The following is a 27,708-nucleotide window of genomic DNA, read 5'->3' as shown; positions in this document are numbered from 1 at the left end:
ACACTAATTCCATATTCATACCACATCCCTACCTGTCCCTATATTTCCCTACCACCTACCTATACTAGGGGCAATTTATAATGGCCAATTTACCTATCAACCTGCAAGTCTTTGGCATGCGGGAGGAAACCGGAGCACCCGGAGGAAACCCACGCAGACACAGGGAGAACTTGCAAACTCCACACAGGCAGTACCCAGTATTGAACCCGGGTCGCTGGAGCTGTGAGGCTGTGGTGCTAACCAGTGCGCCACTGTGCCGCCCTTAACTGATCATATTTTCCTGAACGAGTCTGTTCAACTTTCTCTTGTATTACCTCTTCCCCCAACCCCCAACTGACTTACGAGCAAGCACCTGCACGGTGATCTGGACCTCAACTGATACAGAAGCCTATATGGGCTTTTGTCCTCCCTTAGTAACAAGGTCACTAAGTGGCCTGCAGCAGAAAGCCTGGGTTCCATTTTTTCCTGGTTAAACTTCTGCTTTCTACGTGCGCAAAGTCTCATTCAAGTTGGCCTGTAAAAACTCATCCAATCTGAAGTAGCTTTGTTAGTTACCATTCCAGACATAACTGGACTTGTTCTGCCCGAATTACTGCAAAGCCCAGCTCCACCAGGTTTTGACAGTTCACACATTGGCTGAGGTGGGCTCATAGAATCACAAAGCACAGAAGCAGGCCATTTGGCCCATCACTTCTGTGCCAGCTCTTTGAAAGAGCTATCCAATTTGTCCCACTTTCCCCACAGCCCTGCACTTTTCGCCCCCATTACCACTGCTTCTATTGCTCTTCAAGGCAGTGCATTCCAGATCAGAATTTGCAGCATACGTTTTTTTTTTAAATGTCTCCTCTGGTGCTTTTGCTAATTACCTTAAATCCACATCTTAATGTTACCACCCTTTATGCCCTGAAACTGTTCCTCCTTCTTTACTCTATCAAAACCCTTTCAAGATTTTGAACAACTCTATTAAATCTCCAGTAACCTTCTCAACTTCTCTACATAACTAAAGTCCCACATCCCTTTTTGTAAACCTCTGCTGTACCCTCTCAAAGGTCTTAATATCCTTCCTAAGTGCAGTGTCCAGGATTGGACACAATAATCCAGCTGCAGCCAATGACTTGTGAACAGGTTTGGTAGTTATGTGATAGCTCCCTTGTCCCAATCCTTTCTTTTTAAAACAGAAACTCACCTGTTACAACAGCAGGACAGAGATATAGGCATCTCCTCCTCGACTCTGTACCGGCCGGAATCTGGCAGATCTTTACACTCTGCTATAAAAACACGCAAGTCAGTCTGAGGAAAGCCATCCTGCTGGTAAAGCTGAAAGGAAAAGCAGAACAGCAAGTACTGTTCAGTATTATTGTATTTAAAACATACTGAAAAAAATTCGATGGTCTCGTCAATCCAGAAGACAAGTGAAAGAGGCTTCTCTCAATACCTCCCATCTATAAATCAGATTAATCCGGCAGTCAATGAGAAATTACGCGGAGTAGCTGGTCTCAATGAGTTCACAGAAGAGGTAAATAGATTGTATGTGTTCTATGTTCTAAAATCACAAAAGCTACAGTTCTCCGATGTGATCAGAGACCAAAAAAATGTTACAGCTGCAAATGGCTTCTTCAGCTCTAAAACAAAAGCAAAATTCTGCGGATGCTGGAAATCTGAAATAAAAACAAGAAATGCTGGAAATACTCAGCAGGTCTGGCAGCATCAGTGGAGAGAGAAGCAGAGTTAACTGACCTGAAATGTTAACTCTGCTTCTCTCTCCACGGATGCTGCCAGACCTGAACATTTCCAGCATTTCTTGTTTTTATATCCTTCTTCAGCTCATTGTATAAAATATCCAAGATGGAATATGCTGGAACACAACACTCTTACATAAAAGGCACCTTTCCTAACCTCTCCACATAACTAGAAGCACTGGTCTCAGTAACTCATGGGGTATGTCATTATTTTACACCCTCGTGTATTATTCACAATACTTCAGATAAAGTAAAATGCATCCCATCACTGCAGCAGGCAGCACATAATAATAGGTCGGGAACATCTGTCACGAATGTTTATAAACAAAAAGTGGGTATGGGGAAACCTTTCTACCGACTCAGCCACTGAAAAGGCCCTGGCTCTAACAATTACCCACCACCCAGATACCAGATAACACCCTGAACTTCAAGTGATGCCGCAAGGAATTTCACACAAAATACAAGCATCAATACTCAAACCACGATCCATTCAGATCCTCATTGTAACAGTTGCGAGAATGGCCAATCAGTCCTCGCATTGAGGGAACAGTCTGTACAAAGCATTTTTTACTCTTGGGATATGGGTGTTGCTGACAAAGCCAGCATTTATTGCCCATTCCCATCCCTGGGTGATCGGATTTGATACGACTGTGTGGCTTGCTTGGCTGCTTTATGAGGCAGTTAACAGACAAACAACTGTATGGGTTTGGAGTTATACATTGGCCAGACCAGGGAAAGGTTTCCTCCCTAAAGGACATGATTGAACTTTTATTTATACATCAACAAATCAGACAGCTTCATAGATACTGCCTATGTTTTAATTTTTAGATTTTTAAATTGAATTCAACATCTGAAACTGTTGCGATGGGGATCTGAACACATTCTCTGGATTATTAGTCCAGTAGCAGAACCACTGCTCTGCTGTCCACCAACATTGAACAGTTCAGCTTTCATGCAGCTTTCATACATCCAAATACATTTTTAAAAATGTTTCTACTGATGCATTTAAACAGACATCTCATACAACAGGTTAAGAAACTTAACCATTAGAATAGTTGGTTCTAGACACTAAGAATATCTAACGGCCGAGGACTCTTTACCTTAATCGTTTCGTAAGTGTCAGTAATGAGAGCAATAAAGAGACTCAGCACCATGTAAATGAAGAGGCTGATGAAAGTGGACAGGTAGATCCGGCTGAACACCCAAACCACATAGCTCTTGTCCTGCATTGCTGCAAATGTTGCAAACATGTCATCCCCATTGATCAAAGAGAAGAGGCACTCAGAGACCACATTCAAAGATCGAAACTGGCAAGAGAACCACAACACACACAATTACTCTCAGTTTGTCGAGGTAGAATTGTGACGACCTTAAGAAAATGCAAACAATTCTGTCAGCCACACTTCCAGGGAACATAAGCAAGACAGATTTGCTCTTGATAATGAAACATGTTATGAGCAGAGGGACCTTGATGTCCGTATAGACACATCCTTAAACAGTGGCAGGGCACATAGAGAAGGTGGTTAAAAAAAAAAGCATATGGGTTACTTGGGTTTATAAACAGAGGAACAGAACACAAAATCAAAGAGATCATTCTAGAACTTTATAAAACACTGATTAGGCCTCAGCTGGAGTATTGTGGACAATTCTGAGCTCCACACATCAGGAAGGATGGAAATGCCTTGGAGAAGATGCAGAGGAGGCTTCCCAGGATGCAACCAGGGATGAGGGACTTCAGTTATGAGGAGAGTTGGAAAATTTGGACTGTTCTCCTTGGAATAGAGAAGGTTAAGGGGTGACCTAATAGAGATTTTCAAGAGGATGAGAAGTTTTGATAGAGTAAAGAGAGAAAATGATTCCTCTGGCAAGATGTCATAGATTCAAAATCATTGGGAAAAGATCTAGAGGGGAGATCAAAAGAAATTCTTTTCACTCAGTTGTCAGGATCTGGAATACTCAATCAAAAAAGATGATGGAAGCTGGTTCCATAAATAAAAGGAAAAGGAAGTTGGACAAGTACTTGAGGTACGTGATTACAGACAAAAAGCAGGGATGTGGAACTAAGCACAACTGCTCTTTCAAATAAGCCAGCACAGGTATGATGGGCTGAAAGGCCTCTTTCTGCAAGTTACGATTATGAAAATTCACTGGGCATATTTTTTTTTCCCCCAATGGCCCTGCCTAGACACACATGGGTTTTTAAAAAAATAAAAAGTAGCTTCTCCAAATATAACATTAGAACCTGGATCCATAGGATTTCCAAAGAATGTTCTTGTGCTCATTTTTGCACACCTTTTGATGGTAAGGTCCCAGTACAATCCACCCACAGAAGCAGTAACCCAGGTAAATCATAGCGGCACAGCAACAAAACCGAATGACGTTAGGAAAGGCCACTCGAAGTGTTAAAATAAGAACCTGTGACAAAAACAACAGAGAAGTCAAAGTCATGAAAACAGGTAGAATATCCTCACAGAGGCACAAAAAAAAAAGCCAAAATACCAGGAAATTTTTTAAACCATTCTTACATTATACTTTTCAAAAAAGCCCAAGTATCGGATGACTCCAACCCAGACGAGCAAAGTAGCCGTTCCCAATAATATGCTGCAAATGTCATAAGATGCAAAACTCTGCAAGAAAAAAAAAACAAAGTTTGAGGTTGTGCAACTATATAGAGGAACTTGTGGTGCAATTAGGAATGAGGCCATTCAGCCCCTCGAGCCTGTTCCAAAATTCAATGAGATCATGGCCAATCTGCAACCTACCTCCATGCACCTGTCTTTACTCCATTTCCTTTAACATATTTGGCTAATAAAAATCTAGCAACCTCACTTTAAAATGAACAAATGATCGGGCATCAATTGCCATTTGCAGAAGGGAGTTCCAAACGTCTATCACCCTTTACATATAGAAATGTTTCCTAACTTCACCCCTGGAAATCTGGCTCTAATTTTTAGACTAAGTCCCTTAGCGCTAGACTCCTCAACCAGTGGCAATAGTTTTTGGGAAAAACTGTCCCCCTTAATATCTTGAAAACTTTTGATCACCCCTCAACTTTCTAAATTCCAGAGAACACATCCTAGTTTATGTAATCTCTCCTCGTAATTTAATGGAAAACGGGCATCATTCTGCAATTCAAATGTCAATCACAAGAGGAGACTGCCAGGAGACTGGAGTTGTACAAAATGGTACCATTTTATATAGCTGTAGAGCAGATAACATTTGTATATTGCTGCCATTGAATAGACAAGCACCGGTTGCATTTCCGTTTGGAGAAGCCGCAGGACAGTTGGCGTGTGAAATGGCAGGAAAAAAAAAGATGGCATAGTAAACAATGGGGCATGTTGAAGGAGGGACCTAGCGAGGTGTTTGAAACTATAAGAAGGGTTCTGGGTAGAGCATATAAGGAGAAACTGTTTACACTGACTGGGGAGTGGGTTGCTCGGTAATTAAAAGGACACAGTTAAAATAATTGGCAAAGGTACCTGGTGTGGGAAAAAAAAAAGAGAAGAATTTACTTAATTAATGAAATGCAGCAAGTTATGAGGATCTGGAATGTGCTGCCTGAAAAAGCAGTGGAAGTAGATCCAAGAGTAGACTTTCAAAAAAGAGAATTGGTACTTGAAAAATAAATTTGCAGGGCTACGGGGAAGTGAGTAGGGCAGTGGAACTAATTGGATAGCTCTTTTAAAAGGAGCCAGAACTGGTACAACGGGATGAATGGCCTCCTTCTGTGGAGCAAGATTCCACGATTTGAGCCACAACTCCCTCAGGACTAGGTTTCAACAGATTCGAGGTGTGAAAGGTAAATTTAGGACAGATTTCTGAAGAATTTTCTCCAGACATGAGGTAAACAACTGCGAGAATGGGTTGTCAGGATGAATGACCTCCTTCTGTGCTGTGCTATAGACGGGTTTTTCCCCTTTGATAAACCGGTTTGGTCAGCAGCTCTCCTTGGAGTTGCACTTCAAATGTCAACCTCTAGTCGTCAGCACGACACAGGATTTTCTACAAGCGACAGCTCCTCTGTACAACAGGGTTCCTCTCAACTGAAGGATAATGGGCATTTGCTGCAACTTTACAAACAAGGCCTCTGAAAATAGTTTGAAACACAAATTCATTAAATGGAGCATCAGATTAAGCCCCAGTTAATGCCACAAATTGTGCCATCTTCACTCATCACGCAGATTTTAAAAAGCACAACGTTCATGGGATGTGGGCGTCACTGGCAAGGACAGCATTTATTGCCCATCCCTAATTGCCCTTAATGAAGTGGCTTGCTTGGCCATTTCAGAGGACGGTTAAGAGTTGCTGTGGGTCCAGAGTTGCATGTAGGCCAGACCAGGTGAGGACAGCACATTTCCTTCCCTAAAAAAGGATGTCAGTGAATTGAATGGGCTTTTTACAAGAAACTGGTAGTTTCATGGTCACCATTGCTTATACCAGCTTCTTATTCCAGATTTATTTAGTTGAGTGAATTTAAATTTCCCAGCGGTCATGGTTGGATTTGAATTCTCAAAAATTGATGGCCACTAAAGGAGGCCATTGTGTCTGTGCTGGCTGAAAGAGCTATCGAGCCTAATCTCACTTTCCAGCTCTTGTTCTGCAGCCCTGTAGAACACAGAACAGTACAGCACAGCACAGGCCCTTCGGCCCACGATGTTGTGCCGAACCTTTAACCCTACTCTAGGATCAAACTACCTTCATACCCCTCATACTACTATCATCCATGTACCTATCCAAGAGTCGCTTAAATGTCCCTAATGTATCTGCTTCTACTACCACCGCTGGCAGTGCAGTCCACGCACCCACCACTCTCTGTGTAAAGAACCTACCTCTGACATCTCCCCTAAACCTTCCTCCAATCACCTTAAAATTATGCCCCCTGGTGATAGCCCTTTCCACCCTGGGAAAAAATCTCTGGCTATCCACTCTATCTATGGCTCTCATCATCTTGTACCCCTCTATCAAGTCACCTCTCATCCTTCTTCGCTCCAATGAGAAAAGCCCTAGCTCCCTCAATCTTTCTTTTTAAGACCTGCCCTCCAGTCCAGGCAGCATCCTGGTAAATCTCCTCTGCACCCTCTCTAAAGCTTCCACATCCTTCCTATAATGAGGCAACCAGAACTGAACACAATATTCCAAGTGTGGTCTAACCAGGGCTTTATAGAGCTGCAGCATAGCCTCGCGGCTCTTAAACTCAATCCCCCTGTTAATGAAAGCCAACACACCATACGCCTTCTTAACAACCCTATCAACTTGGGTGGCAACTTTGAGCGATCTATGGACATGGACCCCAAGATCCCTCTATTCCTCCACACTACCAAGAATCCTGTCTTTAAGCCTGTATTCTGCATTCAATTTCGACCTTCCAAAATGAATCACTTCACACTTTTCCAGGTTGAACTCCATCTGCCACTTCTCAGCCCAGCTCTGCATCCTGTCAATGTCCCGTTGCAACCCATAACAGCCTTCCACACTATCCACAACTCCAGCAACCTTCGTGTCATCGGCAAACTTGCTAACCCAACCTTCCACTTCCTCATCCAAGTCATTTATAAAAATCACAAAGAGCAGAGGTATGGTACTTCAAAATATCTATCCAGGTATTCTTTTTTTTTTAAAAATGTGTTGAAGGTTTCTGCCTCCATCACCCTTTCCTATCTCGTCATCATTTCACCCAGTCCTATGGATCATTTGTCCTGAACGTAACCTCTATGGGAACACTCCCTACACTAACGTCAGACTGGACTCTTATTCCTTTCTCTTACCTTGGCTTCAATTTCCATTTTTAGGACCGATCCAATGATTGTCAGCAAGTCGCTCACGATGATCAGGATATACCAGCCGTTCACAAACTCCATGCGGTCCGACCACGTCACCCTTTTGTTGTAGTGGAGCAAGAAAAAGCCAACAAACTCCTAGACAAAACAGCACCAGCAGTTACTGAGGGGTCAGCTTTGCCCAGGGAATTAAAATAAAACAAAAACTCCCTTATTCAGCACCATACGTACATGCTGCAGCTTTACTCCATTGACAACAGATCGGGTGCAGAGAATAAACGAGCTCAAACAAATCACAACAATAAGGGCATCAAAGATCATCATGTAGTGAGCGTTCCTTTGTACTTTGAGAAAGAAAGAAATGCAAATTTTTTTTAAATTGCCAAAGCAAACCAGCAGTTAAATACTGGGTTCAGTCAATAATTCGGTCAATTACATTTACAGTTGTTGATGGAAAACAGGTCTGGTGCACCATCTAGTGGAGAGGTTATTAATTTTACAATTGGCACATTTTACTGATCGCAAGATGACTAACTTATGAGGAAGGCCATTTGGACCATCGTAGCTCTTCTATCCAGAAAGATCCTGACATTTCCACCAATTCACACCCTCGCCCTCTACCCTCTCCCACCCAATCTCCAATTGTGGAATTTAATGGCTTCTTAAAAAGGGCCTCGGTAGAGTTTGGACGTGTGGCAGAAGATTGGAGGGAGAGTGGCCGAGCTGGTTCCCATTTTGTTTTCTTTTTAAATAAAAAGAGCTAATTGTCAACACTTCAGGGTTGTCCCAGAGGCTCCAGGAGTTAAAGATTAACCTCCTGGACATTTCTGCTAGCAACTCTGGAGGAAAAAAAAAGTACAGGGCCATTAATTAAAAAAAAAAGTGTTTTTCATTACCGTATAGAAATATTTTGAGGGGGAGCTGTTTGACAGTCAAGAATTATCCAAAAAATCATGTCTGTTCACTTTCTGATTGCTGCAGAAAAGGCAGAGAGAGGCTGAGATAGACCGGTCAGATTACCAATGGCAGGAGTGTGGGGTGGGGTAGTTAGAGGCAGATGTCATGTGACAAGACCTCCCAGAATTCCTCCAATTGATGGCACCTCCAATCCAGGTACATTACACGCCAGTTAGCGTAACGTTGCTGGTGGAGAAAACATGTCTCAAGTTAAGGATAAAGTTACCACCTCTCTAGACGAACAATAGTTAGAAGCAGGTCAGCGTGGATTTCGAAAAGGACAACGGCACTCGACAGACCTCAGAATTCTTCAGAGGAGGTACATTGGCTCCTGGTCCAGCAACACCTAAACTTTAAAATTCACATCCTTCTTTTCAAATCCCTCCATGACCTCACCCCTCCTTATCCCTGTAACTGCCTCCAGCCGGAGGACCCTCAGCGATCTCAGCGCTCCTCCAATTCTGGCCCCGCCTGTCCCTAATTTTAAAATTTGCTCCACCACTGGCAGCCATGTCTTCAGCCGCCTGGTCCCTAAGCTCCAGAATTCCCTTCCTATACCTCGACATCTCTCTACCCCTTTCCCCCTTTAAAACCTCCCTCTGACCAAGCTTTTGGTCACCTGTCCTAATATCTCCTTTTGTTACTCTGTCACATTTTGTCTGAATCTCAGAAGTGCCTTGGGACATTTCACTCTGTTAAAGTTGCTAAAGAAATGAAAGTTGTTGTTGTTGAGGTAACAAATATTGCAACTTGTGGTAACAGCAGTGGATGTATTGTTTGTGGACTTCAGGAAGACCTTTGGGAAGGGACTACACACGAGATTACAGAAGGTTAAGGGGAAGATATCAAACTAGACTCAAAATTGTTGAGAGAAAGTGTAGGAGTTAAAAGCAGTTTCCCCACCCCACCCCCCAGAGTGGTTTGGGGTGTGGGAAGGGCGGTAGTGGTGGGTGAAGAGGGGCCGTGGTGTCCCACAGGGTGCAGTTCTGGAACTACTCACTGTGTATATCTATGATTTGAAACAGGCCTAGAGAAAGAGAGAGAGGTATCAACATTTGCAGATGGCACCAAATTTTGAGGTAAAGGTAATTTTTTTTTTTAAGATCTCAGAGTGAAAGCAGGTGCTTTGAAAGAGCAGAGGAATTTGGGAGATAGAGACTCACAGCGGCACCGTCACAATCTACTGACTATCCGACATTCCCACACTCTACATTAAAGAGGTATGGTAGTGGTTATGTTTCTGGACAAAGAATCCTTGGATTAGTAACCCAGAGAACATGAGTTAAAATCCCACAAATTGTGGGACATTTTTATTTTATTTAGAGATACAGCACTGAAATAGGCCCTTCGGCCCACCGAGTCTGTGCCGACCATCAACCACCCATTTATACTAATCCTACACTAATCCCATATTCCTACCACATCCCCACCTGTCCCTATGCCGAGCATTCTTTGTTCCCGTCCTACTCAGGCCCCCTCCCCCAACTCTTTCTGGTACATTGATGACTGTATCGGTGCAGTTTCCTACTCCTGCCCCAAACTGGAAAACTATCAACTTTGCTTCCAATTTCCACCCTTCTCTCACCTTTACATGGTCCATCTGACACTTCCCTTCCTCGACTTCTCTGTCTCCATCTCTGGGGATAGGTTGTCTACTAATATCCATTATAAGCCCACCGACTCCCACAGCTACCTCGACTGCACTTCTTCACACCCTACCTCCTGCAAGGACTCCATTCCATTCTCCCAGTTTTTCCGTCTTCGACGCATCTGCTGTGATGATGCTACCTTCCATGATGGTGCTTCTGGTATGACGACCTTTTTCCTCAACTGAGGATTCACCCCCACTGTTGTTGATAGGGCCCTCAACCGTGTCCGGCCCATTTCCCGTACCTCTGCCCTCAACCCTTCCCCTCCCTCCCAGAACCGTGACAGGGTTCCCCTTGTCCTCACCTTCCACCCCATCAGCCTCCATATCCAAAGGATCATCCTCCACCATTTCCACCACCTCCAGCGTGATGCCAATTCCAAACGCATCTTCCCCTCCCTTCCCCAGTCAGCATTCCGAAGGGATCGTTCCCTCCGCGACACCCTGGTCCACTCCATTACCCCCACCACCTCGTCCCCGTCCCATGGCACCTTTCCCTGCAATCGCAGGAGGTGTAATAACTGCCCATTTACCTCCTCTCTCCTCACTATCGCAGGCCCCAAACACTCCTTTCAGGTGAAGCAGCGATTTACTTGTACTTCTTTCAATGTAGTATACTGTATTCGCTGCTCACAGTGTGGTCTCCTCTACATTGGGGAGACCAAGCGCAGACTGAGTGACCGCTTTGCGGAACAACTCCGCTCAGTCCGCAAGCAGGACCCTGAGCTTCCAGTTGCTTGCCATTTCAACACTCCCCCCTGCTCACATCTCTGTCCTGGGCTTGCTGCAGTGTTCCAGTGAACATCAACGCAAGCTCGAGGAACAGCATCTCATTTACCGATTAGGCACACCACAGCCTGCCGGACTGAACATTGAGTTCAATAATTTCAGAGCATGACAGCCCCCCATTTTACTTTCATTTTTAGTTGTTTTTTCTTTTTTTCATTTTTTTTTACAACCTTTTTTTTGTATTTATTTCATTTCATCTTAGTTTGTTCAGTTTGCTTACCCACTGTTTTTTTTTCATGTTTGCACTTGCTGCTGTTCAATATTCAGTCTGTTAACACCTTTTCTGTACTAATGCTTTGTCTTTCAACACACCATTAACATATTGTTTGCCTTTGCTCCATGACCTTTTGGTCAGCTATGTGGCCTTGTCCAATCTACACCTTCTCCTTTGTTATCTCTTGCCCCACCCCCGCTTTACTTGCTTATGACCTGTGACATTTTTAATATTTGTTAGTTCCGAAGAAGGGTCACTGACCCGAAACGTTAACTCTGCTTCTCTTTCCACAGATGCTGCCAGACCTGCTGAGTGGTTCCAGCATTTCTTGTTTTTATTTCAGATTTCCAGCATCTGCAGTATTTTGCTTTTAGTTAAAATCCCACTATTGCAGTTTGAGAATTTGAATTCAGTTTAAAACTTTGTTTCAAATCTGGTATCAGTAAAATTAGTAAAATCAGCCAAAGACTTGCAGGTTGATAGGTAAAATGGCCATTATAAATTGCCTGTAGTACAGGTAGGGGAATTGAGGGAAGGTGGGGATGGGGTAGGAATGTGGGATTAATGTAGGATTAGTATAATGGGTGGTGATGGTCGACACAGACTCGGTGGGCCGAAGGGCCTGTTTCAGTGCTGTATCTAAATAAAAATAAAAAAAATAAAAATAAATAAAGATAAAAAATTGACCATGAAACTGTCAGATTAGAATGGTACAGCACAGTCGAGGCCATTTGGACCATTGTGCCTACTCTACTCAAAGTTATCCAATTATTCCCCTGCTCCCTCCAAATAGCTCCTTTCAAGTATTGGTGAGAAAAACTCATGTCCTTCAGCGAAGGAAGCCTGTCGTCCTTTCCCAGTCTGAAATATTATGAGACTCCAGTCCCACACCAATGTGGTTGACTCTTCACTGCCCTGTGTGTGTCTTGCCAGACGACTTCTGTCTATCAAACCACCACAGAGAATATCCTTGTGGCAACACCTTGAATGCACAGATTACAATGGTTCAAGAAGGCAGCTCACCACCACTATCTCAAGGGCAACTAGTGAAGGCCAATAAATGCCTTGCCAATGACACCCACATCCAGAGAATGAATGATAAAGCATGCAAGTGCATGCACCCCTCTTCTTGAAACTGTAAGGGGCTAGGTGATTGGCAGTGACTTCATGAAGAAAAGGCAACTTGATGTTCCAACATATAGGACGGAAGTGCAAATTCTCTCTCAAACTTTGTCTGCAGGCAAGAAAAATGAAACTATACTTACTGCCCCCAGCTACATGCCAGCCTTTGCAGTCCCTAATGGAAACATCATTGTCCAAATTAATTTGGATTCTTCCACTGTGTGCTTTATTGTCAAAGGTAATCTTAAAAAAAAAAAGACAAAGTACTGTTAAATAAATCAATGACTCTTACGGTAGATTATTGGTCCCTATATAACCTTTCCATTGTGCAAGTCATTTTAAACTGCAAGCTTCCACAATACAATTCTCCCCCCCCCACCCCCCATCTCATGCAGCTTATTACCTCTGAACGCATCTCCCGACCCTACACAAGCCATTTAGCTTACAGTAAAAAAAAGAGAAGCTCTTCAGACAATGCTGATTTTGTGGTGTCTGAAGCACATGTACAAAAGGCAAGGAGGCTTTGGGGAACTTTTAGAACTCACTGCTCCGGCCTCAACTGCAATATTGTGTCCAATTCTGAGCACCGCACTTTAGGAAGGTTGTAAAGGCATTAGAGGGGGTGCAGAGAAGATTCACGAGAACGGTTCCAAGGATCACGGATAGATTGGAAAAGAGAAGGTCGGAAGGAATTTGATAAAACGTGTTCAAAATTGTGAGGGATCTGGACAGAATACACAGAGAAACTGTTCGCATTGGTGGAAATGTTGGGAACCAGGAGGAGACTGATATCAGGTGAATGGCAAAAGAACCAGAGGAGAAATGAGGAAAAACCCTTTTCTTGCTCAGCAAGTGCTGTAACCATTCAATGAAATTAACTGGATTTTGTACGTTTCCACTAGGACCTGGTGTCAGCTTGTTACATATCAGGTACAGCTTCACTCCTCACTTTGAATCTAGATATATTAGGTTTACGGAGACACGGTTTTGCATGGAACAAAGATCCAACACTCGAATTAAAAAAGAACAAAACCCGTGAGGTGGAAACTCAATCTAGTTTTGTATTTATAAAATTTAACGTTCTGGCTTGCCAACAACAATCCCCGCCCCCCCCCCCCCCCAACTTTCCCCACAAACGTAGGTATAGGACAAACTACTTACAGTAATACAAAAATCGTAACAGTCTGGCAGCTCGTGATAACTGATTGTTTGTAGGTTAATTGCCTTTAGTTTAAACTGAACCTGCACCATCACAAGCCTAATACGAAGAAAGAAAACACATTTTGTTTTCTCCTGAGTTTAAAAATGTGGAGACAAAGGTTTATTCCAAATGTCATCAGAAAAGCAGCAAATCTCACCTGTGGAAATGCAGTGTCAAGTTCAGCTTATTGTCTGTTGAGTGTCCACTGGATAGGGGCAGCATTGGCTTAATATCAAAGCATTCTGAGAGATAGTGAACACACTGCATGACTTCACATCAGTTAAACTTTTGGCATTATCCATCATTTTCGTTAAAGTATTAACTTTATTGCTCCCACCACCCAAAGCGATTAGATTTTCCCCTATGATCTCCATCTTATTTGGTCAATAATGGCTGAGGGAGAAGTGTTGGGGAGGACAGGCGAGGGTGGATGATGGAGGAGAACCATTCTCTGCTTTTCTTCAAATAGCACCACGAGATCTGCAGATTCACTCGAAATGGAACACTGCGTCAGTGTAGAATTGCACTGGAGCGTAAACCCAAATTGGGAGCTCTGTTCTACTCTTGGGAGTGGGACTGGAACTGGAACCAACAACCTCCTGACAGACATGTGGGGGAGTGGAAGAGCTCTAACGGAAACACAATTCACCTACTCAACATGGTCGAGAAACTGTTGCCCGTTGAGACTCTAGAACTAGGGCTTATAGCCTCAGAATTTAAAGGGATCAGTCCTTTTTACAAGTGATTACAAATTTATTCACTCAAGGGTTGTGATCTCAAAGGCTGATCTGATTGTAACCACGACTCCACATTCCCGCCTATCCCCAGATAACCTTTCACGTCCTTGCTTATCAAGAATCTATCTACCGCTACCTTAAAAAAAATATTCAGAGACTCTACTTCCACCACCTTTTGAGGAAGAGCTCCAAAGACTCATGACCCTCAGAGAGAAAAGGTTTCTCCTCATCTCTATCTTAAATGGGCGACCCCTTATTTTTAAACAGTGATCCTTAGTTCTAGATTCTCCCACAAGGGAAAAACATCCTTTCGCATCCACCCTGTCAAGACCCCTCAGGTTTCAATCAAGTCAACTCTTACTCTAAGCTCCAGTGGATACAAGCCCAGCCTGTCCAACCTTTCCTCATATGACAACCTGCCCATCCTAGGTATTCGTCTAGTGAACCTTCTCTGAACTGCTTCCAATGCATTTACATCCTTAAATAACAGACCAACACTGTACACAGTACTCCAGATGTGGTCTAGCCAATGCTCTGTATAACTGAAGCACAACCTCCCTACTTTTGTATTCCATTCCCCTCGCAATAAACATTCTATTAGTTTTAATTATTTACTGTACATACATACTAACCTTTTACAATTCATGCACTAAGACACCCAGATCCCTCTGCATCCTCTCACCATTTAGAGAATATGGTTCTTTTTTATTATTCTGGTCAAAATGGACAATTTCACACTTTCCCACATTATATTCCATTTGTCAGATCTTTGCCCACTCACTTAACCTATCTATATCCCTTTGTAGCCTCATGTCCCCTTCACAACTTACTTTCCTGCCTATCTTTGTAATCAGCAAATTTAGCAACTATATCTTTTGCTGCTTCATCCAAGTATATATAAATTGTAAAAAGGTTGAGGCACTGATCCCTGCGGCACACCACTCGTTACATCTTGCAAACCAGAAAAACAAACCATTTATGCCTGCTCTCCGTTTCCTGTTAGCTAACCAATCTTCTATCCATGCCAACATGTTATCCCCCGACACCATGAGCTTTGATTTTCAGCAATAACCTTTGATGTGGCACCTTATCAAATGCCTTCTGGAAATCTAAGTACAATACATCCACCAGTTCCCCTTTATCCACAGCATGTTAATTCTTCAAAGAATTCCAATAAATTAAACATAATTTCCCTTTTACAAAACCATGTTGACTCTACCGGATTACCTTACTTGAAAAGGGTAGTTGTGGCAGAAATCTTCAACTCATTCAAAAGTCTGAATATGCACCTCAAGTACTGTAATTTGCAGGGCTACAGACCAAATGCTGGAAGGTGGGATTAGAATGGGTGGAACGTTTATCGGCCAGCACAGACAAAGGGCAAAGTGACCTCTTTCTGTGCCATAAACTTTCTATGATTCTATGAATTTTTCTAAATGCCCTGCTACAACGTCTTTAATAATAGCTTCTAACATTTTCCCTATGACAGATGTTAAACTAACTGGTCTGTAATTTCCTGCTTTCTGTCTCCCTCCCTTTTTGAATAAAGGAGTTACATTCAATATTTTCCAATCTTTTAGAACCTTCCCCAAATAGAGAGAATTTTGGAAAATTAGAACCAATGCATCAACTATCTCACTGGACACTTCTTTTAAGACCATAGGATGAAGTCCATCAGGACCCAGGGACTTGTCAGCCCACAGCTCCAACAATTTGCTCAGTACCACTTCCCTGGTGAGTAATTTTCCCCGAGTTCCTTCCTCCCTCCCATTTCCTGATTTACAGCTATTTCTGGGATGTTACTTGTATCCTCTATAGCAAGGAATGATACAAAATACCTGCTCAATTCATCTGCCATCTCCTTATTTTCCATTATTAATTCACCAGACTCACTTTCTATAGGACCAACCCTCACTTTAATTCTTTTCGTTTGTAAATATCCATAGAACCTTGAACTAGGTTTTTATATTTCCAGCTAGCTTTCTCTCACTAATTTTTCCCTCAATCTTTGAGTCATTCTTCGCTGTTCTTTTATATTCTGTCCAATCTCCTGATCGGTCACCCATCTTTGTGCAATTATATGCTTTTTCCTTTAAGTTTGATACTATCTTTAACTTTTTTTTTTTAAAGTTAACTACAGATGGTGGGTCCTCACCTTGGAACTATTATTTCTCGTTGGAATGTATCTATTCTGTGTATTCTGAAATATCCCTTTAAATGTCTGCCACTGCATCACTATTGACCTATCCCTTAACCTACTTTGCCAGTTCACTTTAGCTAGCTCTGCTTTCATGTCCTCATAATTGCCTTTGTTTAAGTTTAATATACTAGTCTTGGACCCATTCTTCTGTCCCTCAAACGGAATGTAAAATTCAATCACATTATGATCGCTGCTACCTAGGGGTGCCTTCACTGTGAGATCAATTAACTCTACCATGTTGCACAATCCCAGGTCCAGTATAGACTGCTCTCTGGTTGGCTCCAGAACATGCTCTTCTAAGAAACTATCACAAAAACATTGTGACCTCCTCATCTAAGCTACCTTTGCCCATCTGATTTTTACAATCCATATGTAGATTAAAATCCCCCATGATTATCACCGTACCTTTCTGACAAGTTCCCATTATTTCTTCCTTTAACTTGCTCTTACTGTGTGGTTACTGTTGGGGGGCCTGTACACCACTCCCACAAGTGACTTCTTGCCTTTAGGATTTCTCATCTCTGCCCAAACTGCTTCTACATCCTGGTTTCCTGAACTTAGGTCTTCCCTCTCCATTGTGCTAATACCATCATTAATTAACAGAGCTACCCCTCCACCTTTTCCCAGCTTCCTGTCTTTCCGAAATGTCATGTACTCTTCAATATTCAGGTCCAATCTATGCCATCCTGCAGCCATGTCTCTGTAATGACTATCAGATCGTATTTATTTATTTCTATTTGTGCTCTCAGTTCATCTGTTTTGTTTCGAATGCTACGTGCATTCAGATACAGAGCCTTTAGTTTTGTCCTTTTATTATTTTTGTAACCTCTAGCCTTATTTGTTGATTTACTCTTAGATTTGTATGCTCTGTCCCTTCCTGTCACAGTCTATCATTTTCCATTTTAATACCTTTCTCTCTTGCCTTGTCTCTACTCTTTGATTTACATCTTCCCAAATGTTATCCCTTGCCCCCACTATTTATTGAAAACCCTCTACTTCCAGAGTAATGTGGCTCGCTAGAATACCAGCCCCAGCACGGTTCAGGTGTAGACTGTCCCAATGAGACTGCCCCCACTTTCCCCAGTACTGGTGCCAGTGTCCCACGAACCCACTTATACTACACCAGTCTTTGAGCCACCCATTTATTTCTCCAATTTTATTTGCACTGTGCCAATTTGCACATGGCTCAGGCAATAATCCAGAGATTACCACCTTTGAGGTTCTGCTTCTTAATTTGGTGCCTAGCTCCTCATACTGACTATGTAGAACCTCTTTCCTTGTCCTGCCTATGTCGTTGGTACCTACATGGACCATGACAACTGGATCCTCCCCCTCCCACTGTAGGTTCCTCTCCAGCCCTGAGCAGATGTCCCAAACCTTGGCAAAGGGCAGGCAACACAGCCTTCCGGACTCTTGCTCTTTGCTGCAGAGAACAGTGTCAATCCCCCTCACTATACTGTCACCTACTACCATTATATTCCTTTTCGTTCCCCCCCCCCCACTTGAATGGCTTCCTGTACTACAGTGCTGTGGTCAGGTTGCTCATTTACCCTTCAGCCCCAACTCTCATCCAAACAAGCTGAAAGAACCTCAAACCTGTTGGACAATCATAAAGGCTCCTGCACTCCTGCCCTCTGGGTCCCCTTACCTGCCTCACCGGCAGCCACAGTCTCCTGTCCCTGACCAAATCAGAAGACCCTATCCTAAGGGGCGTGACTGTCTCCTGGTGCAAAATGTCCAGGTAACTTTCCCCCTCCCTGATGTGTCGCAGTGTCTGCAGCTCAGCCTCCAGCTCAATGACTGAGCCGAAGCTCCTCGAGCAGCAAACACTTACTGCAGACGTGTTTGCCCTGGATCACCTTGGCATCCAGGAGCTCCCACATGCTGCAGCTGTGATACATCACCTGTCCTACCATCCTTAATGTGTTTTATTTAACTGCTTAATTATTTTATTCAATTATTTATTTTCCTTTTTGATATACATTATTAACCTTACCACCAGTACTATTTTAAACCTTAGGAATAGAATAGACCTGAACCAAACAGCTAGCTTCTTCCTCTGCAGTAACAAATCCTACAGGGTGAAAAAGTTAGAAAAAGCAAAAGCAAAAGGAGCACCTCCTTCCCCTCCTCACCCAACTCCCTCAACTCACCAAACTCCCAGCACTGTTAAAAAAGGGACGGAGTGAGACTTGAACTATCTAATTAGGAACCTGTTTAAACCATCAATTTTAATTAATACCTCTGGTCCTGCTCTGTGCTTATACTTTAATTAAAACACTTACAGTTACATATTTTTAAATTCCCAGGTCCAAATTGGAACCAATACATTCCCTACTTTTCTCTCCTCTTCTCACTCCATAATAAAATTCTAAAATCCACATAAGTTTTTAGTTTAAATAATGAATCAATTAAGTCTCATTTCATATTTGATTGATTTAGATTAAATTAAATGAAGTTAAAAGCTGACCTGTATACTCACCCTAGCTGGCTTTCTACTTCCCTGCTCCCTGTTGATTAGGACAGCACTTGGAGATCACTGATTTGTCTCTCCCACTCTGCTTCTGCTGCTCATGATCTTATTGAATGGTGGATCAGGCTCGAGGGCCCAGATGGCCTACTCCTGCTCTGAAGTAGGAGAATCTTCCAAATTAGTTAAATGTAATGCGGAGCTCCATTTCAGACAGACGAGATAAAAGGTGCTGAATACACAAGCCTCTCAAGTAGAAGTTGGACCTCATTGCGCCATTTGACAGGTACTGTTTTAGGGTCAAAGTATGCCCCAAAAGATGTCCAATCAGATATTAGCATTGCAAACAGCAGCATAAAACGGGCATCAGGCCTCTCATTAAATGTACATGGATCAAATGCTGGGTTTTGCCTACCCCCCCCCCCCCCCCACCTCATCCCCTTCTGGAACATTAGACAGCAATAAGCAGAGCAGAATTCTTCAGCAGACACTGTGGACTGAAGTGTTTGGATTCATGTTTGTTGAAAAATTGTTCTTGTGGAACCAGAAATGAGAGGGTGTGATCTCCTGACTCTACAGTGCTTACAATTGCCGCAACCCTCACCTAGAGATGTAGCTACAGGTCGCTTCCAGCTACAAAAGTTTTTACTTTAAATAAGCAAGCTGCTTGTGGAAGCTTGACCACATAATCTCGCTTATAATCTTCCGAAACTCCCTAGACAGGTCCCAGTGGATCAGAAAACTACAAATGTAACACCTCCATTCTAGAGAGGGAGACAGAAAGCAGGAAGCTATAGGCCACTTAGCCCAACATCTCTCATTGGGATGATGCTGGAATCCATTATTAAGGAACATTTAGCAGGACATTTAGAAAAATTAATACAAACCTGGCAGAGTCAACATGGTTTTCTGAAGGGGAAACAGTGTTTGACAAATTTATTAGAGTTCTTTGAGGGTGGATAAAGGGGAACCAGTAGATGTAGTGGATTTGGATTTCCAAAAGGCATTCGAAAAGGTGCCACATAAAAGGTTACTGCACATGATAAGAGCTCATGGTGTTGGGAGTAATAGATTAGCGTGGATAGAGGATTGGCTAACTAACAGGAAACAGAGTCAGGATAAATGGGGCATTTTCAGGTTGGCAAACTAACTACTGGGGTGCCACAAGGATCAGTGCTGGGCCCTCAAATATTTACTATCTAGATTGATGACTTGGATGAAGAGACAGAGTGTATTGTAGCCAAACTTGCTGACGATACAAAGATAGGTGGGAAAACAAGTTGTGACATATAGAGTCCACAAAGGGATATAGATAGGTTAAGTGAGTGGACAAAACTTTGGCAGATGGAGTATAAGGTGGGAAAATGTGAGGGGGGTCGGGAAAGAGAAAGAGAGGAGCATAGAAAAGCGAAATATTTAAATGGAGACACACTGCAGAATGCTGCAGTAGAGAGGGATCTGTGTGTCCTCATACATGAAATCACAGTCAGCATGCAGGCAGTAATTAGTAAGGCAAATGGAATGTGGCCTTTATTACAAGGGGGATGGAGAATAAAAGTAGGGAAGCCTTGCTACAACTGTACAGGCTTTTGGTGAGACCACACCTAGAGTACTGTGTACAGTTCCGGTCGCCTTAAGGAGGGATATACTTGCATTGGAAGCAGTTTAGAGAAGGTTCACTAGGTTGATTCCTGGGATGAAGGAGTTGTCTTATGAGTAAAGGCTGAGCACATCTTCTAAACTCCAATGAGTAATGACAGGTGATCTTATTGAAACATAAGATTGAGGGGACTTGACAGGGTATTTATTCTTCAGCATCTTCTCATAACGGTCTTCAAAGTAATGTTAAAAATATTGTATTTTTTTTTTTTTTAAACCCCTACAATCTATTCCAACAAGGTTTGAGGCTTTTTCAAGGGTGGAATTAGCAGCCACATTTTCAAGATGGCAGTCAGAAGAAAAACCCATAAATGTTTTAGTGTGGACTAATGGAACGTTCTGCACTCTATTTGAAGAAGTAAATTGACAAAAGTCACCTCACTTGTCATCTGTCCCCTTCAATTGTTCAAAGCAAGATTGGCCATTAGCCCTGAATGGTTAGAATAGGGCAACATTTACCAAAGTTTTGTGGAATTTGAATAGCCTTACTTTAGAAGGGGTGGGGGAGCAGGGGTGTTGGGGGAGCGGGGAGTGGGGAGGAGGTTCTTCCTCCTTCAGATTGGGAAGGAAAAGATGAAAAATAGGAGCTTGGCCCCTTGAGCCTGCTCCATCTAGATTCCCTTTGTACCGAGAAAGAGAATGATACATCAATTATCAGGCATCTCAGAGACTCTTCTCCTGATAACACATACCCACCTGTCTCAATCTTTGGGTCAATGTTAAAGGACTCATTGCCAGGGCTGATGCTCCCCCGCTTGTAAAAATACTGACACATGGTCAATGGCGTTAAATCCGTCCCTGTCTTTTCATAGGCGTGGTTACCAACAGAAATCTTACGAAGTTGCACATACTAGAAGAGCAAAACAAATTTGTTTGGGGGAAAAAAATTGTAGTTGTTAAACTGCAAGAGAAATACAGGCTAAATTTCAGTAAGGCCTTTCCCTTTGTGCTTCCAATATTAATGATGTGACACGGTTGGGAAAAGATGGGAGGAGGGAAGAACAGAGAAAGGTTGGCTCAATATAATCTCAAAGAAATGAATGTTTTCTCCACCATTCCCTGAATAGGAAAAGGGGGAAAAACAAGTGGGAAACAGACATGAAGGAAGGGTTAGGATGCAATTGTATGGAGGTTCAACTCCTAGTAGGACAACTCACTAGATGGGAGCACTGGGTTGAAGAATCAACTCTACAGGTACTTGATTTCTGACCCATCTAGAAGAATCCACAGTGGGAACAGTCATTTCAAAAAAGGACTCAACTAGTTGTCCTCCAAGGCAGAGGAAATATTATCCAATAAATATGAGTCACATTCTGTTAAAATGAATGAAGTGATTTATAAAGACACGCACTGCTGTCATGAAAAGGTTACAGCTGTTAAAGATACTCAGCATTGCAATGCTAAATTACAAAACATGAGCAGCACAAGTTATAGGAGTCCTGTTCCGAGTCACTCAAAAGGAGATACAATTTCTCCAGCAACAGCTACTGTTACGAGACAACATTATCAAAGTTCAATTTTCCACTCATCAATTATACATCAGGAAAACGCCACCAAATGCATCCTCAAACTAGGCTGCATTGCATCAGAAAATTCAAAATAAGCTCTCAAGAAGAAGTTTATAATAGTCCGGTTTCCAAATCTACAATATAAAACAGTGGATGGGCTACCAGAAAGACCTTTTGACCACACAAATCATAAATATCAGCAAGAAAGAGAAAGCTTTCATTTATATGGGGCCTGGCGTGACTTTAGGATGTTCCAAAGAGCTGCACAGCCAATGAAGTACTGTCATTGTTGTAATAAATGGAAATGCAGCAATCAATTTGCACTGAGCAAACTCAAAGAGCAAGGAGATAAATATGCAGATAAACTATTGTTGATGTTAGCTGAGGGATAAACATTGGCCAGGACACCAGAGAACTACTCTGCTTTTCTGCAAAATGGGATCTTTTATGTCTCCCAGCGAGGGGAATCTCTCATTTGAAAGACAGCAACCCTCCCTCAGTACTGCACTGAACTGTCAATTCAGATTATGTGCTCAAGTCTCTCGACAGCAGAGGGATCCTAATTACATTACACACCATAAAAAGCTGCATCTCACTGCTTCTTGAAACTTCGATTACCCATCCCAGTGGTGTACCGCTGGGATCGGTGCTGGGACCCTTGCTGTTTGTCGTGTACATTAATGATTTAGATGTGAATATAGGAGGTATGATCAATAAGTTCGCAGATGACGTGAAAATTGGTGGTGTCGTAAATAGTGAAGAGTAAAACCTGAGATTACAGGACAATATAGATGGACTGATAAGATGGGCGGAGCAGTGGCAAATGGAATTCAATCCTGATAAGTGTGAGGTGATGCGTTTTGGGAGGACTAACAAGGCAAGGGAATAAACAATGGATGGTAGGACCTTAGGAAGTACAGAGGGTCAGATGGGGACCTTGGGGTACTTGTCCATAGATCACTGAAGGCAGCAGCACAGGTAGATAAGGCGATTAGGAAGGCATATGGGATACTTGCCTTTATTAGCTGAGGCATAGAATATAAGAGCAGAGGTTATGATGGAGCTGTATAAAATGCTAGTTAGGCCACAGCTGGAGTACTGTGTACAGTTCTGGGCACCACACTATAGGAAAGATGTGATTGCACTGGAGACGGTGCAGAGGAGATTCATCAGGATGTTGCCTGAGCTGGAGCATTTCAGCTATGAAGAGAGACTGAAAAGACGAGGGATGTTTTCCTTAGATCAGAGAAGGCTGAGGGGGGACATGATTGAGGTATACAAAATTATGAAGGGCATTGATAAGTTAGATAGGAAGAAACTTCTTCCCTTAGCGGAGGGGTCAATAACCAGGGGGCATAGATTTAAGGTAAGGGGCAGGAGGTTTAGAGGGGAGTGGAGGAAAAAAATTTTCACCCAGAGGGTGGTTGGAATCTGGAACACACTGCCTGAAGGGGTGGTAGAGGTAGGAACACTCCGCATTTAAGAAGTATTTAGATGAGCACTTAAACACCATAGCATATAAGGCTATGGGCCAAGTGCTGGAAAATGGGATTAGAATAGGTAGATGCTTGATGGCTGGCGGGGACATGATGGGCTGAAGGGCCTGTTTCTGTGCTGTATGGTTATCATGAACATACAAATTAGGAGCAGAAGGAGGTTTGAGAAGACATGCTCTTCTGAGAGAGTCTTTGAAGATCATGCGCACGTACACACACACGGATTAAAGGCCACGCGCACGCACACACAGATTAAAGGCTGCCCATCAGGGTGTACTAGAAGGTGGAGAGAAGGAACGTTAGATCAAATAGCAATGATTCACTTACCTGACTGAATATAAAAGAGAGATATTCATAGACTTCACTTTGTGTGTAAATTGCAAAGTCACAATCGGAACCATCAGTTGCATCTACATAGTTTTTAATAAAGAGATGTTTAAAAGCGACAGTATTCTCCTCTTTGAAGAGGACCACCATGTGATTGCTTAGCCCGAACAGAACTAACTGAAACAAGAACAGAAAAATGATGGTTACAAATGAGCTGGCTAACAGAAGAAAAATATATATTCAAAAGTAATATTTCATATCAATGTGTACAGCTATGGATTGTTTTTATAGATACTCAGTTATGTAGCTTTAAAGTGCTAATACTACCAATTTCCACTCTGGTGAAAGTGCGACAGGCAGGACTTCTGCCTGACCCACCACTGGCCTTGGAAAACTTTATTTCAGTCCCCAATTGTTGTGGGATGGGGGCTGGGAGGGCAGGGCAGAAATAGTTACTGCTGCAGAAGTTGGGCAACTCCAAAAATGGTGGTGAAGGAAGAAGGATGAAAGACAGCTTCTGGCATGCGGAAAGTGGTGAAACCTACTGGTGTCGATTTCCTTGCTCCATTGTGCAAAAATCAATTGGTTGTTCTGCCTTGTAAATTTTCAGTTTTCATGCTGTTCCATCTTCCTTAGTGACACTGGGCATTATTGCAAACAGCTGTTCCGTACGTTCAACAGCAACCCTGATGGAAAAGGTGACTTTAATGGCGAGTGGAAGGCAGGCTGGAAATCTTCATGATATGCAATTGAGAAAAAGGAGCCAGAAGCCCAATGCTGGAAAACTGGCATAACTGTTGGGGATAAAGTTGCATCATTCCAAGCAGAAGGGCCACCCGCACATCAACACGAGCAGAATTTCTCACCCACAGCTGTTACAAAAATTTCTAAATTCACTTGCAACAGCTGAGACCAAGTGGGCCCACATCAGAGACGCCATTCTTGAGTCAGCTTTGACCACCTACAGCAAAAGTGCGAAGAGAAATGCAGACTGGTTTCAATCTCATAATGAAGAGCTGGAACCTGTCATAGCCACTAAGCGCATTGCACTGTTGAACAAGAAAGCCCCCAGCGATTTAACATCCACAGCACTTAAAGCAGCCAGAAGCACTGCACAAAGAACAGCCAGGCGCTGCGCAAACGACTACTGGCAACACCTATGCAGTCATATTCAGCTGGCTTCAGACAACGAAAACATAAGAATGTATGATGGCATTAAGAGAGCTCTTGGGCCAACCATCAAGAAGATCGCCCTCCTCAAATCTAAATCAGGGGACATAATCACTGACCAACGCAAACAAATGGACCGCTGGGTTGAGCACTACCTAGAACTGTACTCCAGGGAGAATGCTGTCACTGAGACCGCCCTCAATGCAGCCCAGCCTCTACCAGTCATGGATGAGCTGGACATACAGACAACAAAATCGGAACTCAGTGATGCCATTGATTCTCTAGCCAGCGGAAAAGCCCCTGGGAAGGACAGCATTACCCCTGAAATAATCAAGAGTGCCAAGCCTGCTATACTTTCAGCACTACATGAACTGCTATGCCTGTGCTGGGACGAGGGAGCAGTACCCCAGGACATGCGCGATGCCAACATCATCACCCTCTATAAAAACAAAGGTGACCGCGGTGACTGTAACAACTACCGTGGAATCTCCCTGCTCAGCATAGTGGGAAAAGTCTTTGCTCGAGTCACTCTGAACAGGCTCCAGAAGCTGGCCGAGCGCGTCTACCCTGAGGCACAGTTTGGCTTTCGTGCAGAGAGATCGACCGTTGACTTGCTGTTCTCCCTTCGTCAGATACAGGAGAAATGCTGTGAACAACAGATGCCCCTCTACATTGCTTTCATTGATCTCACCAAAGCCTTTGACTTAGTCAGCAGACGTGGTCTCTTCAGACTACTAGAAAAGATCGGATGCCCACCAAAGCTACTACTAAGTATCATCACCTCATTCCATGACAATATGAAAGGCACAATTCAACATGGTGGCTCCTCATCAGAGCCCTTTCCTATCCGGAGTGGCGTGAAACAGGGCTGTGTTCTCGCACTCACACTTTTTGGGATTTTCTTCTCCCTGCTGCTTTCACATGCGTTCAAGTCCTCTGAAGAAGGAATTTTCCTCCACACAAGATCAGGGGGCAGGTTGTTCAACCTTGCCCGTCTAAGAGCGAAGTCCGAAGTACGGAAAGTCCTCATCAGGGAACTCCTCTTTGCTGACGATGCTGCTTTAACATCTCACACTGAAGAGTGCCTGCAGAGTCTCATCGACAGGTTTGCGGCTGCCTGTAATGAATTTGGCCTAACCATCAGCCTCAAGAAAACAAACATCATGGGGCAGGACGTCAGAAATGCTCCATCCATCAATATTGGCGACCACGCTCTGGAAGTGGTTCAAGAGTTCACCTACCTAGGCTCAACTATCACCAGTAACCTGTCTCTAGATGCAGAAATCAACAAGCGCATGGGAAAGGCTCCCACTGCTATGTCCAGACTGGCCAAGAGAGTGTGGGAAAATGGCGCACTGACACGGAACACAAAAGTTCAACTGTATCAGGCCTGTGTCCTCAGTACCTTGCTCTATGGCAGCGAGGCCTGGACAACGTATGTCAGCCAAGAGCCACGTCTCAATTCATTCCATCTTCACTGCCTCCGGAGAATACTTGGCATCAGGTGGCAGGACCGTATCTCCAACACAGAAGTCCTCGAGGCGGCCAACATCCCCAGCTTATACACACTACTGAGTCAGCGGCGCTTGAGATTGCTTGGCCATGGAAGATGGCAGGATCCCCAAAGACACATTGTACAGCGAGCTCGCCACTGGTATCAGACCCACCGGCCGTCCATGTCTCCGCTTTAAAGACGTCTGCAAACGTGACATTGATCACAAGTCGTGGGAGTCAGTTGCTAGTGTTCGCCAGAGCTGGCGCGCAGCCATAAAGACGGGGTTAAAGTGTGGCGAGTCGAAGAGACTTCGTAGTTGGCAGGAAAAAAGACAGAGGCGCAAGGGGAGAGCCAACAGTGCAACAGCCCCGACAAACAAATTTCTCTGCAGCACCTGTGGAAGAGCCTGTCACTCTAGAATTGGCCTTTATAGCCACTCCAGGCACTGCTTCACAAACCACTGACCACCTCCAGGCGCTTACCCATTGTCTCTCAAGATAAGGAGGCCAAAGAAAAAAAAAAAGTATTTAATTGAATTCAGGTGGTGGGAATGAATTGTGGAGTCACCTGTGCTATAAATAGGAGCAAACTGAAACTGTGGTTGTTGGGTTTGGAGCTGCACGTTTCTAACTTGTGTCTCTGTAAATAAAAGCTCAAGTGTGTGTTAAGATTAGGCTCCAGTTCTATCCATCACCACCTGGCAATCCAGAACAGGTTTGTTTCAAATGGAAATTCAAAGCTCGACAGCTTTTGTCCCACATACAGAAAAATCGCTAAAAAAGACAAAAATGTAATTCATACCTAAAAAGCTTTGACTCAGTTTGGTAACTATAGATGTTTGCAGGTGCAAGTTAAAAAGGATCTTACCTGGAGAGTAACCATTGCTATTTTTAAGATTTGTACTCCTAGTTTCCATGGTTTGCGACCACGAGCTTGGAATTTTTCGCATGGATTCATAAAGAAAAATTTGAGCTTTCTTCGGAGTTGGTCTGCAACATCTGGGTCATGTACAAAACCATTTCTTGCTAGTGACTTAACATCTGCAGTTGCTCCATAACTGCTATTAATGACCAGTTCTGAACTCTCCATATCTGATGTTTGGCAAAAAGAAGAAAAATAATGTATCATCTCGACCCATCTTCTGTTTCTTTGCATGTCTCATTACCACCCCTTTTGCCATTCCATTGCTCGCACCT

At 43.3% G+C, this 27,708-nt stretch overlaps 1 protein-coding gene across 4 annotated transcripts in view; it reads right to left on the bottom strand.

Annotated features, from left to right (window-relative positions):
- The window catches only part of mcoln3b (mucolipin TRP cation channel 3b), a 65,937-nt gene that overhangs the window by 5,977 nt on the left and 32,252 nt on the right, over positions 1–27,708 (bottom strand). For 3 of the 4 annotated variants that reach the window (XM_068036335.1, XM_068036337.1, XM_068036336.1), the window contains exons 2-13: positions 27,380–27,603; positions 23,848–24,024; positions 21,213–21,366; positions 13,608–13,692; positions 13,411–13,507; positions 12,393–12,492; positions 7,751–7,863; positions 7,508–7,657; positions 4,265–4,366; positions 4,032–4,154; positions 2,840–3,046; positions 1,187–1,317 (exon numbers count right to left, since the gene is read on the bottom strand). In XM_068036335.1, the coding sequence (XP_067892436.1) occupies positions 1,187–1,317; positions 2,840–3,046; positions 4,032–4,154; positions 4,265–4,366; positions 7,508–7,657; positions 7,751–7,863; positions 12,393–12,492; positions 13,411–13,507; positions 13,608–13,692; positions 21,213–21,366; positions 23,848–24,024; positions 27,380–27,601 (1,661 nt within the window). In that variant the 5' untranslated portion in view covers positions 27,602–27,603. The remainder of the gene's footprint in view (positions 1–1,186; positions 1,318–2,839; positions 3,047–4,031; positions 4,155–4,264; positions 4,367–7,507; positions 7,658–7,750; positions 7,864–12,392; positions 12,493–13,410; positions 13,508–13,607; positions 13,693–21,212; positions 21,367–23,847; positions 24,025–27,379; positions 27,604–27,708) is intronic. The other variant, XM_068036338.1, reaches the window with a different exon arrangement.

This window comes from Heterodontus francisci, chromosome 8, assembly GCF_036365525.1.
Source record: "Heterodontus francisci isolate sHetFra1 chromosome 8, sHetFra1.hap1, whole genome shotgun sequence".
NCBI classification, from domain to species: Eukaryota; Metazoa; Chordata; class Chondrichthyes; order Heterodontiformes; family Heterodontidae; genus Heterodontus; species Heterodontus francisci.
The sequence above is the reverse complement of the archived record's forward strand: the minus strand, read 5'-3'. Positions and strand labels throughout refer to the sequence as shown.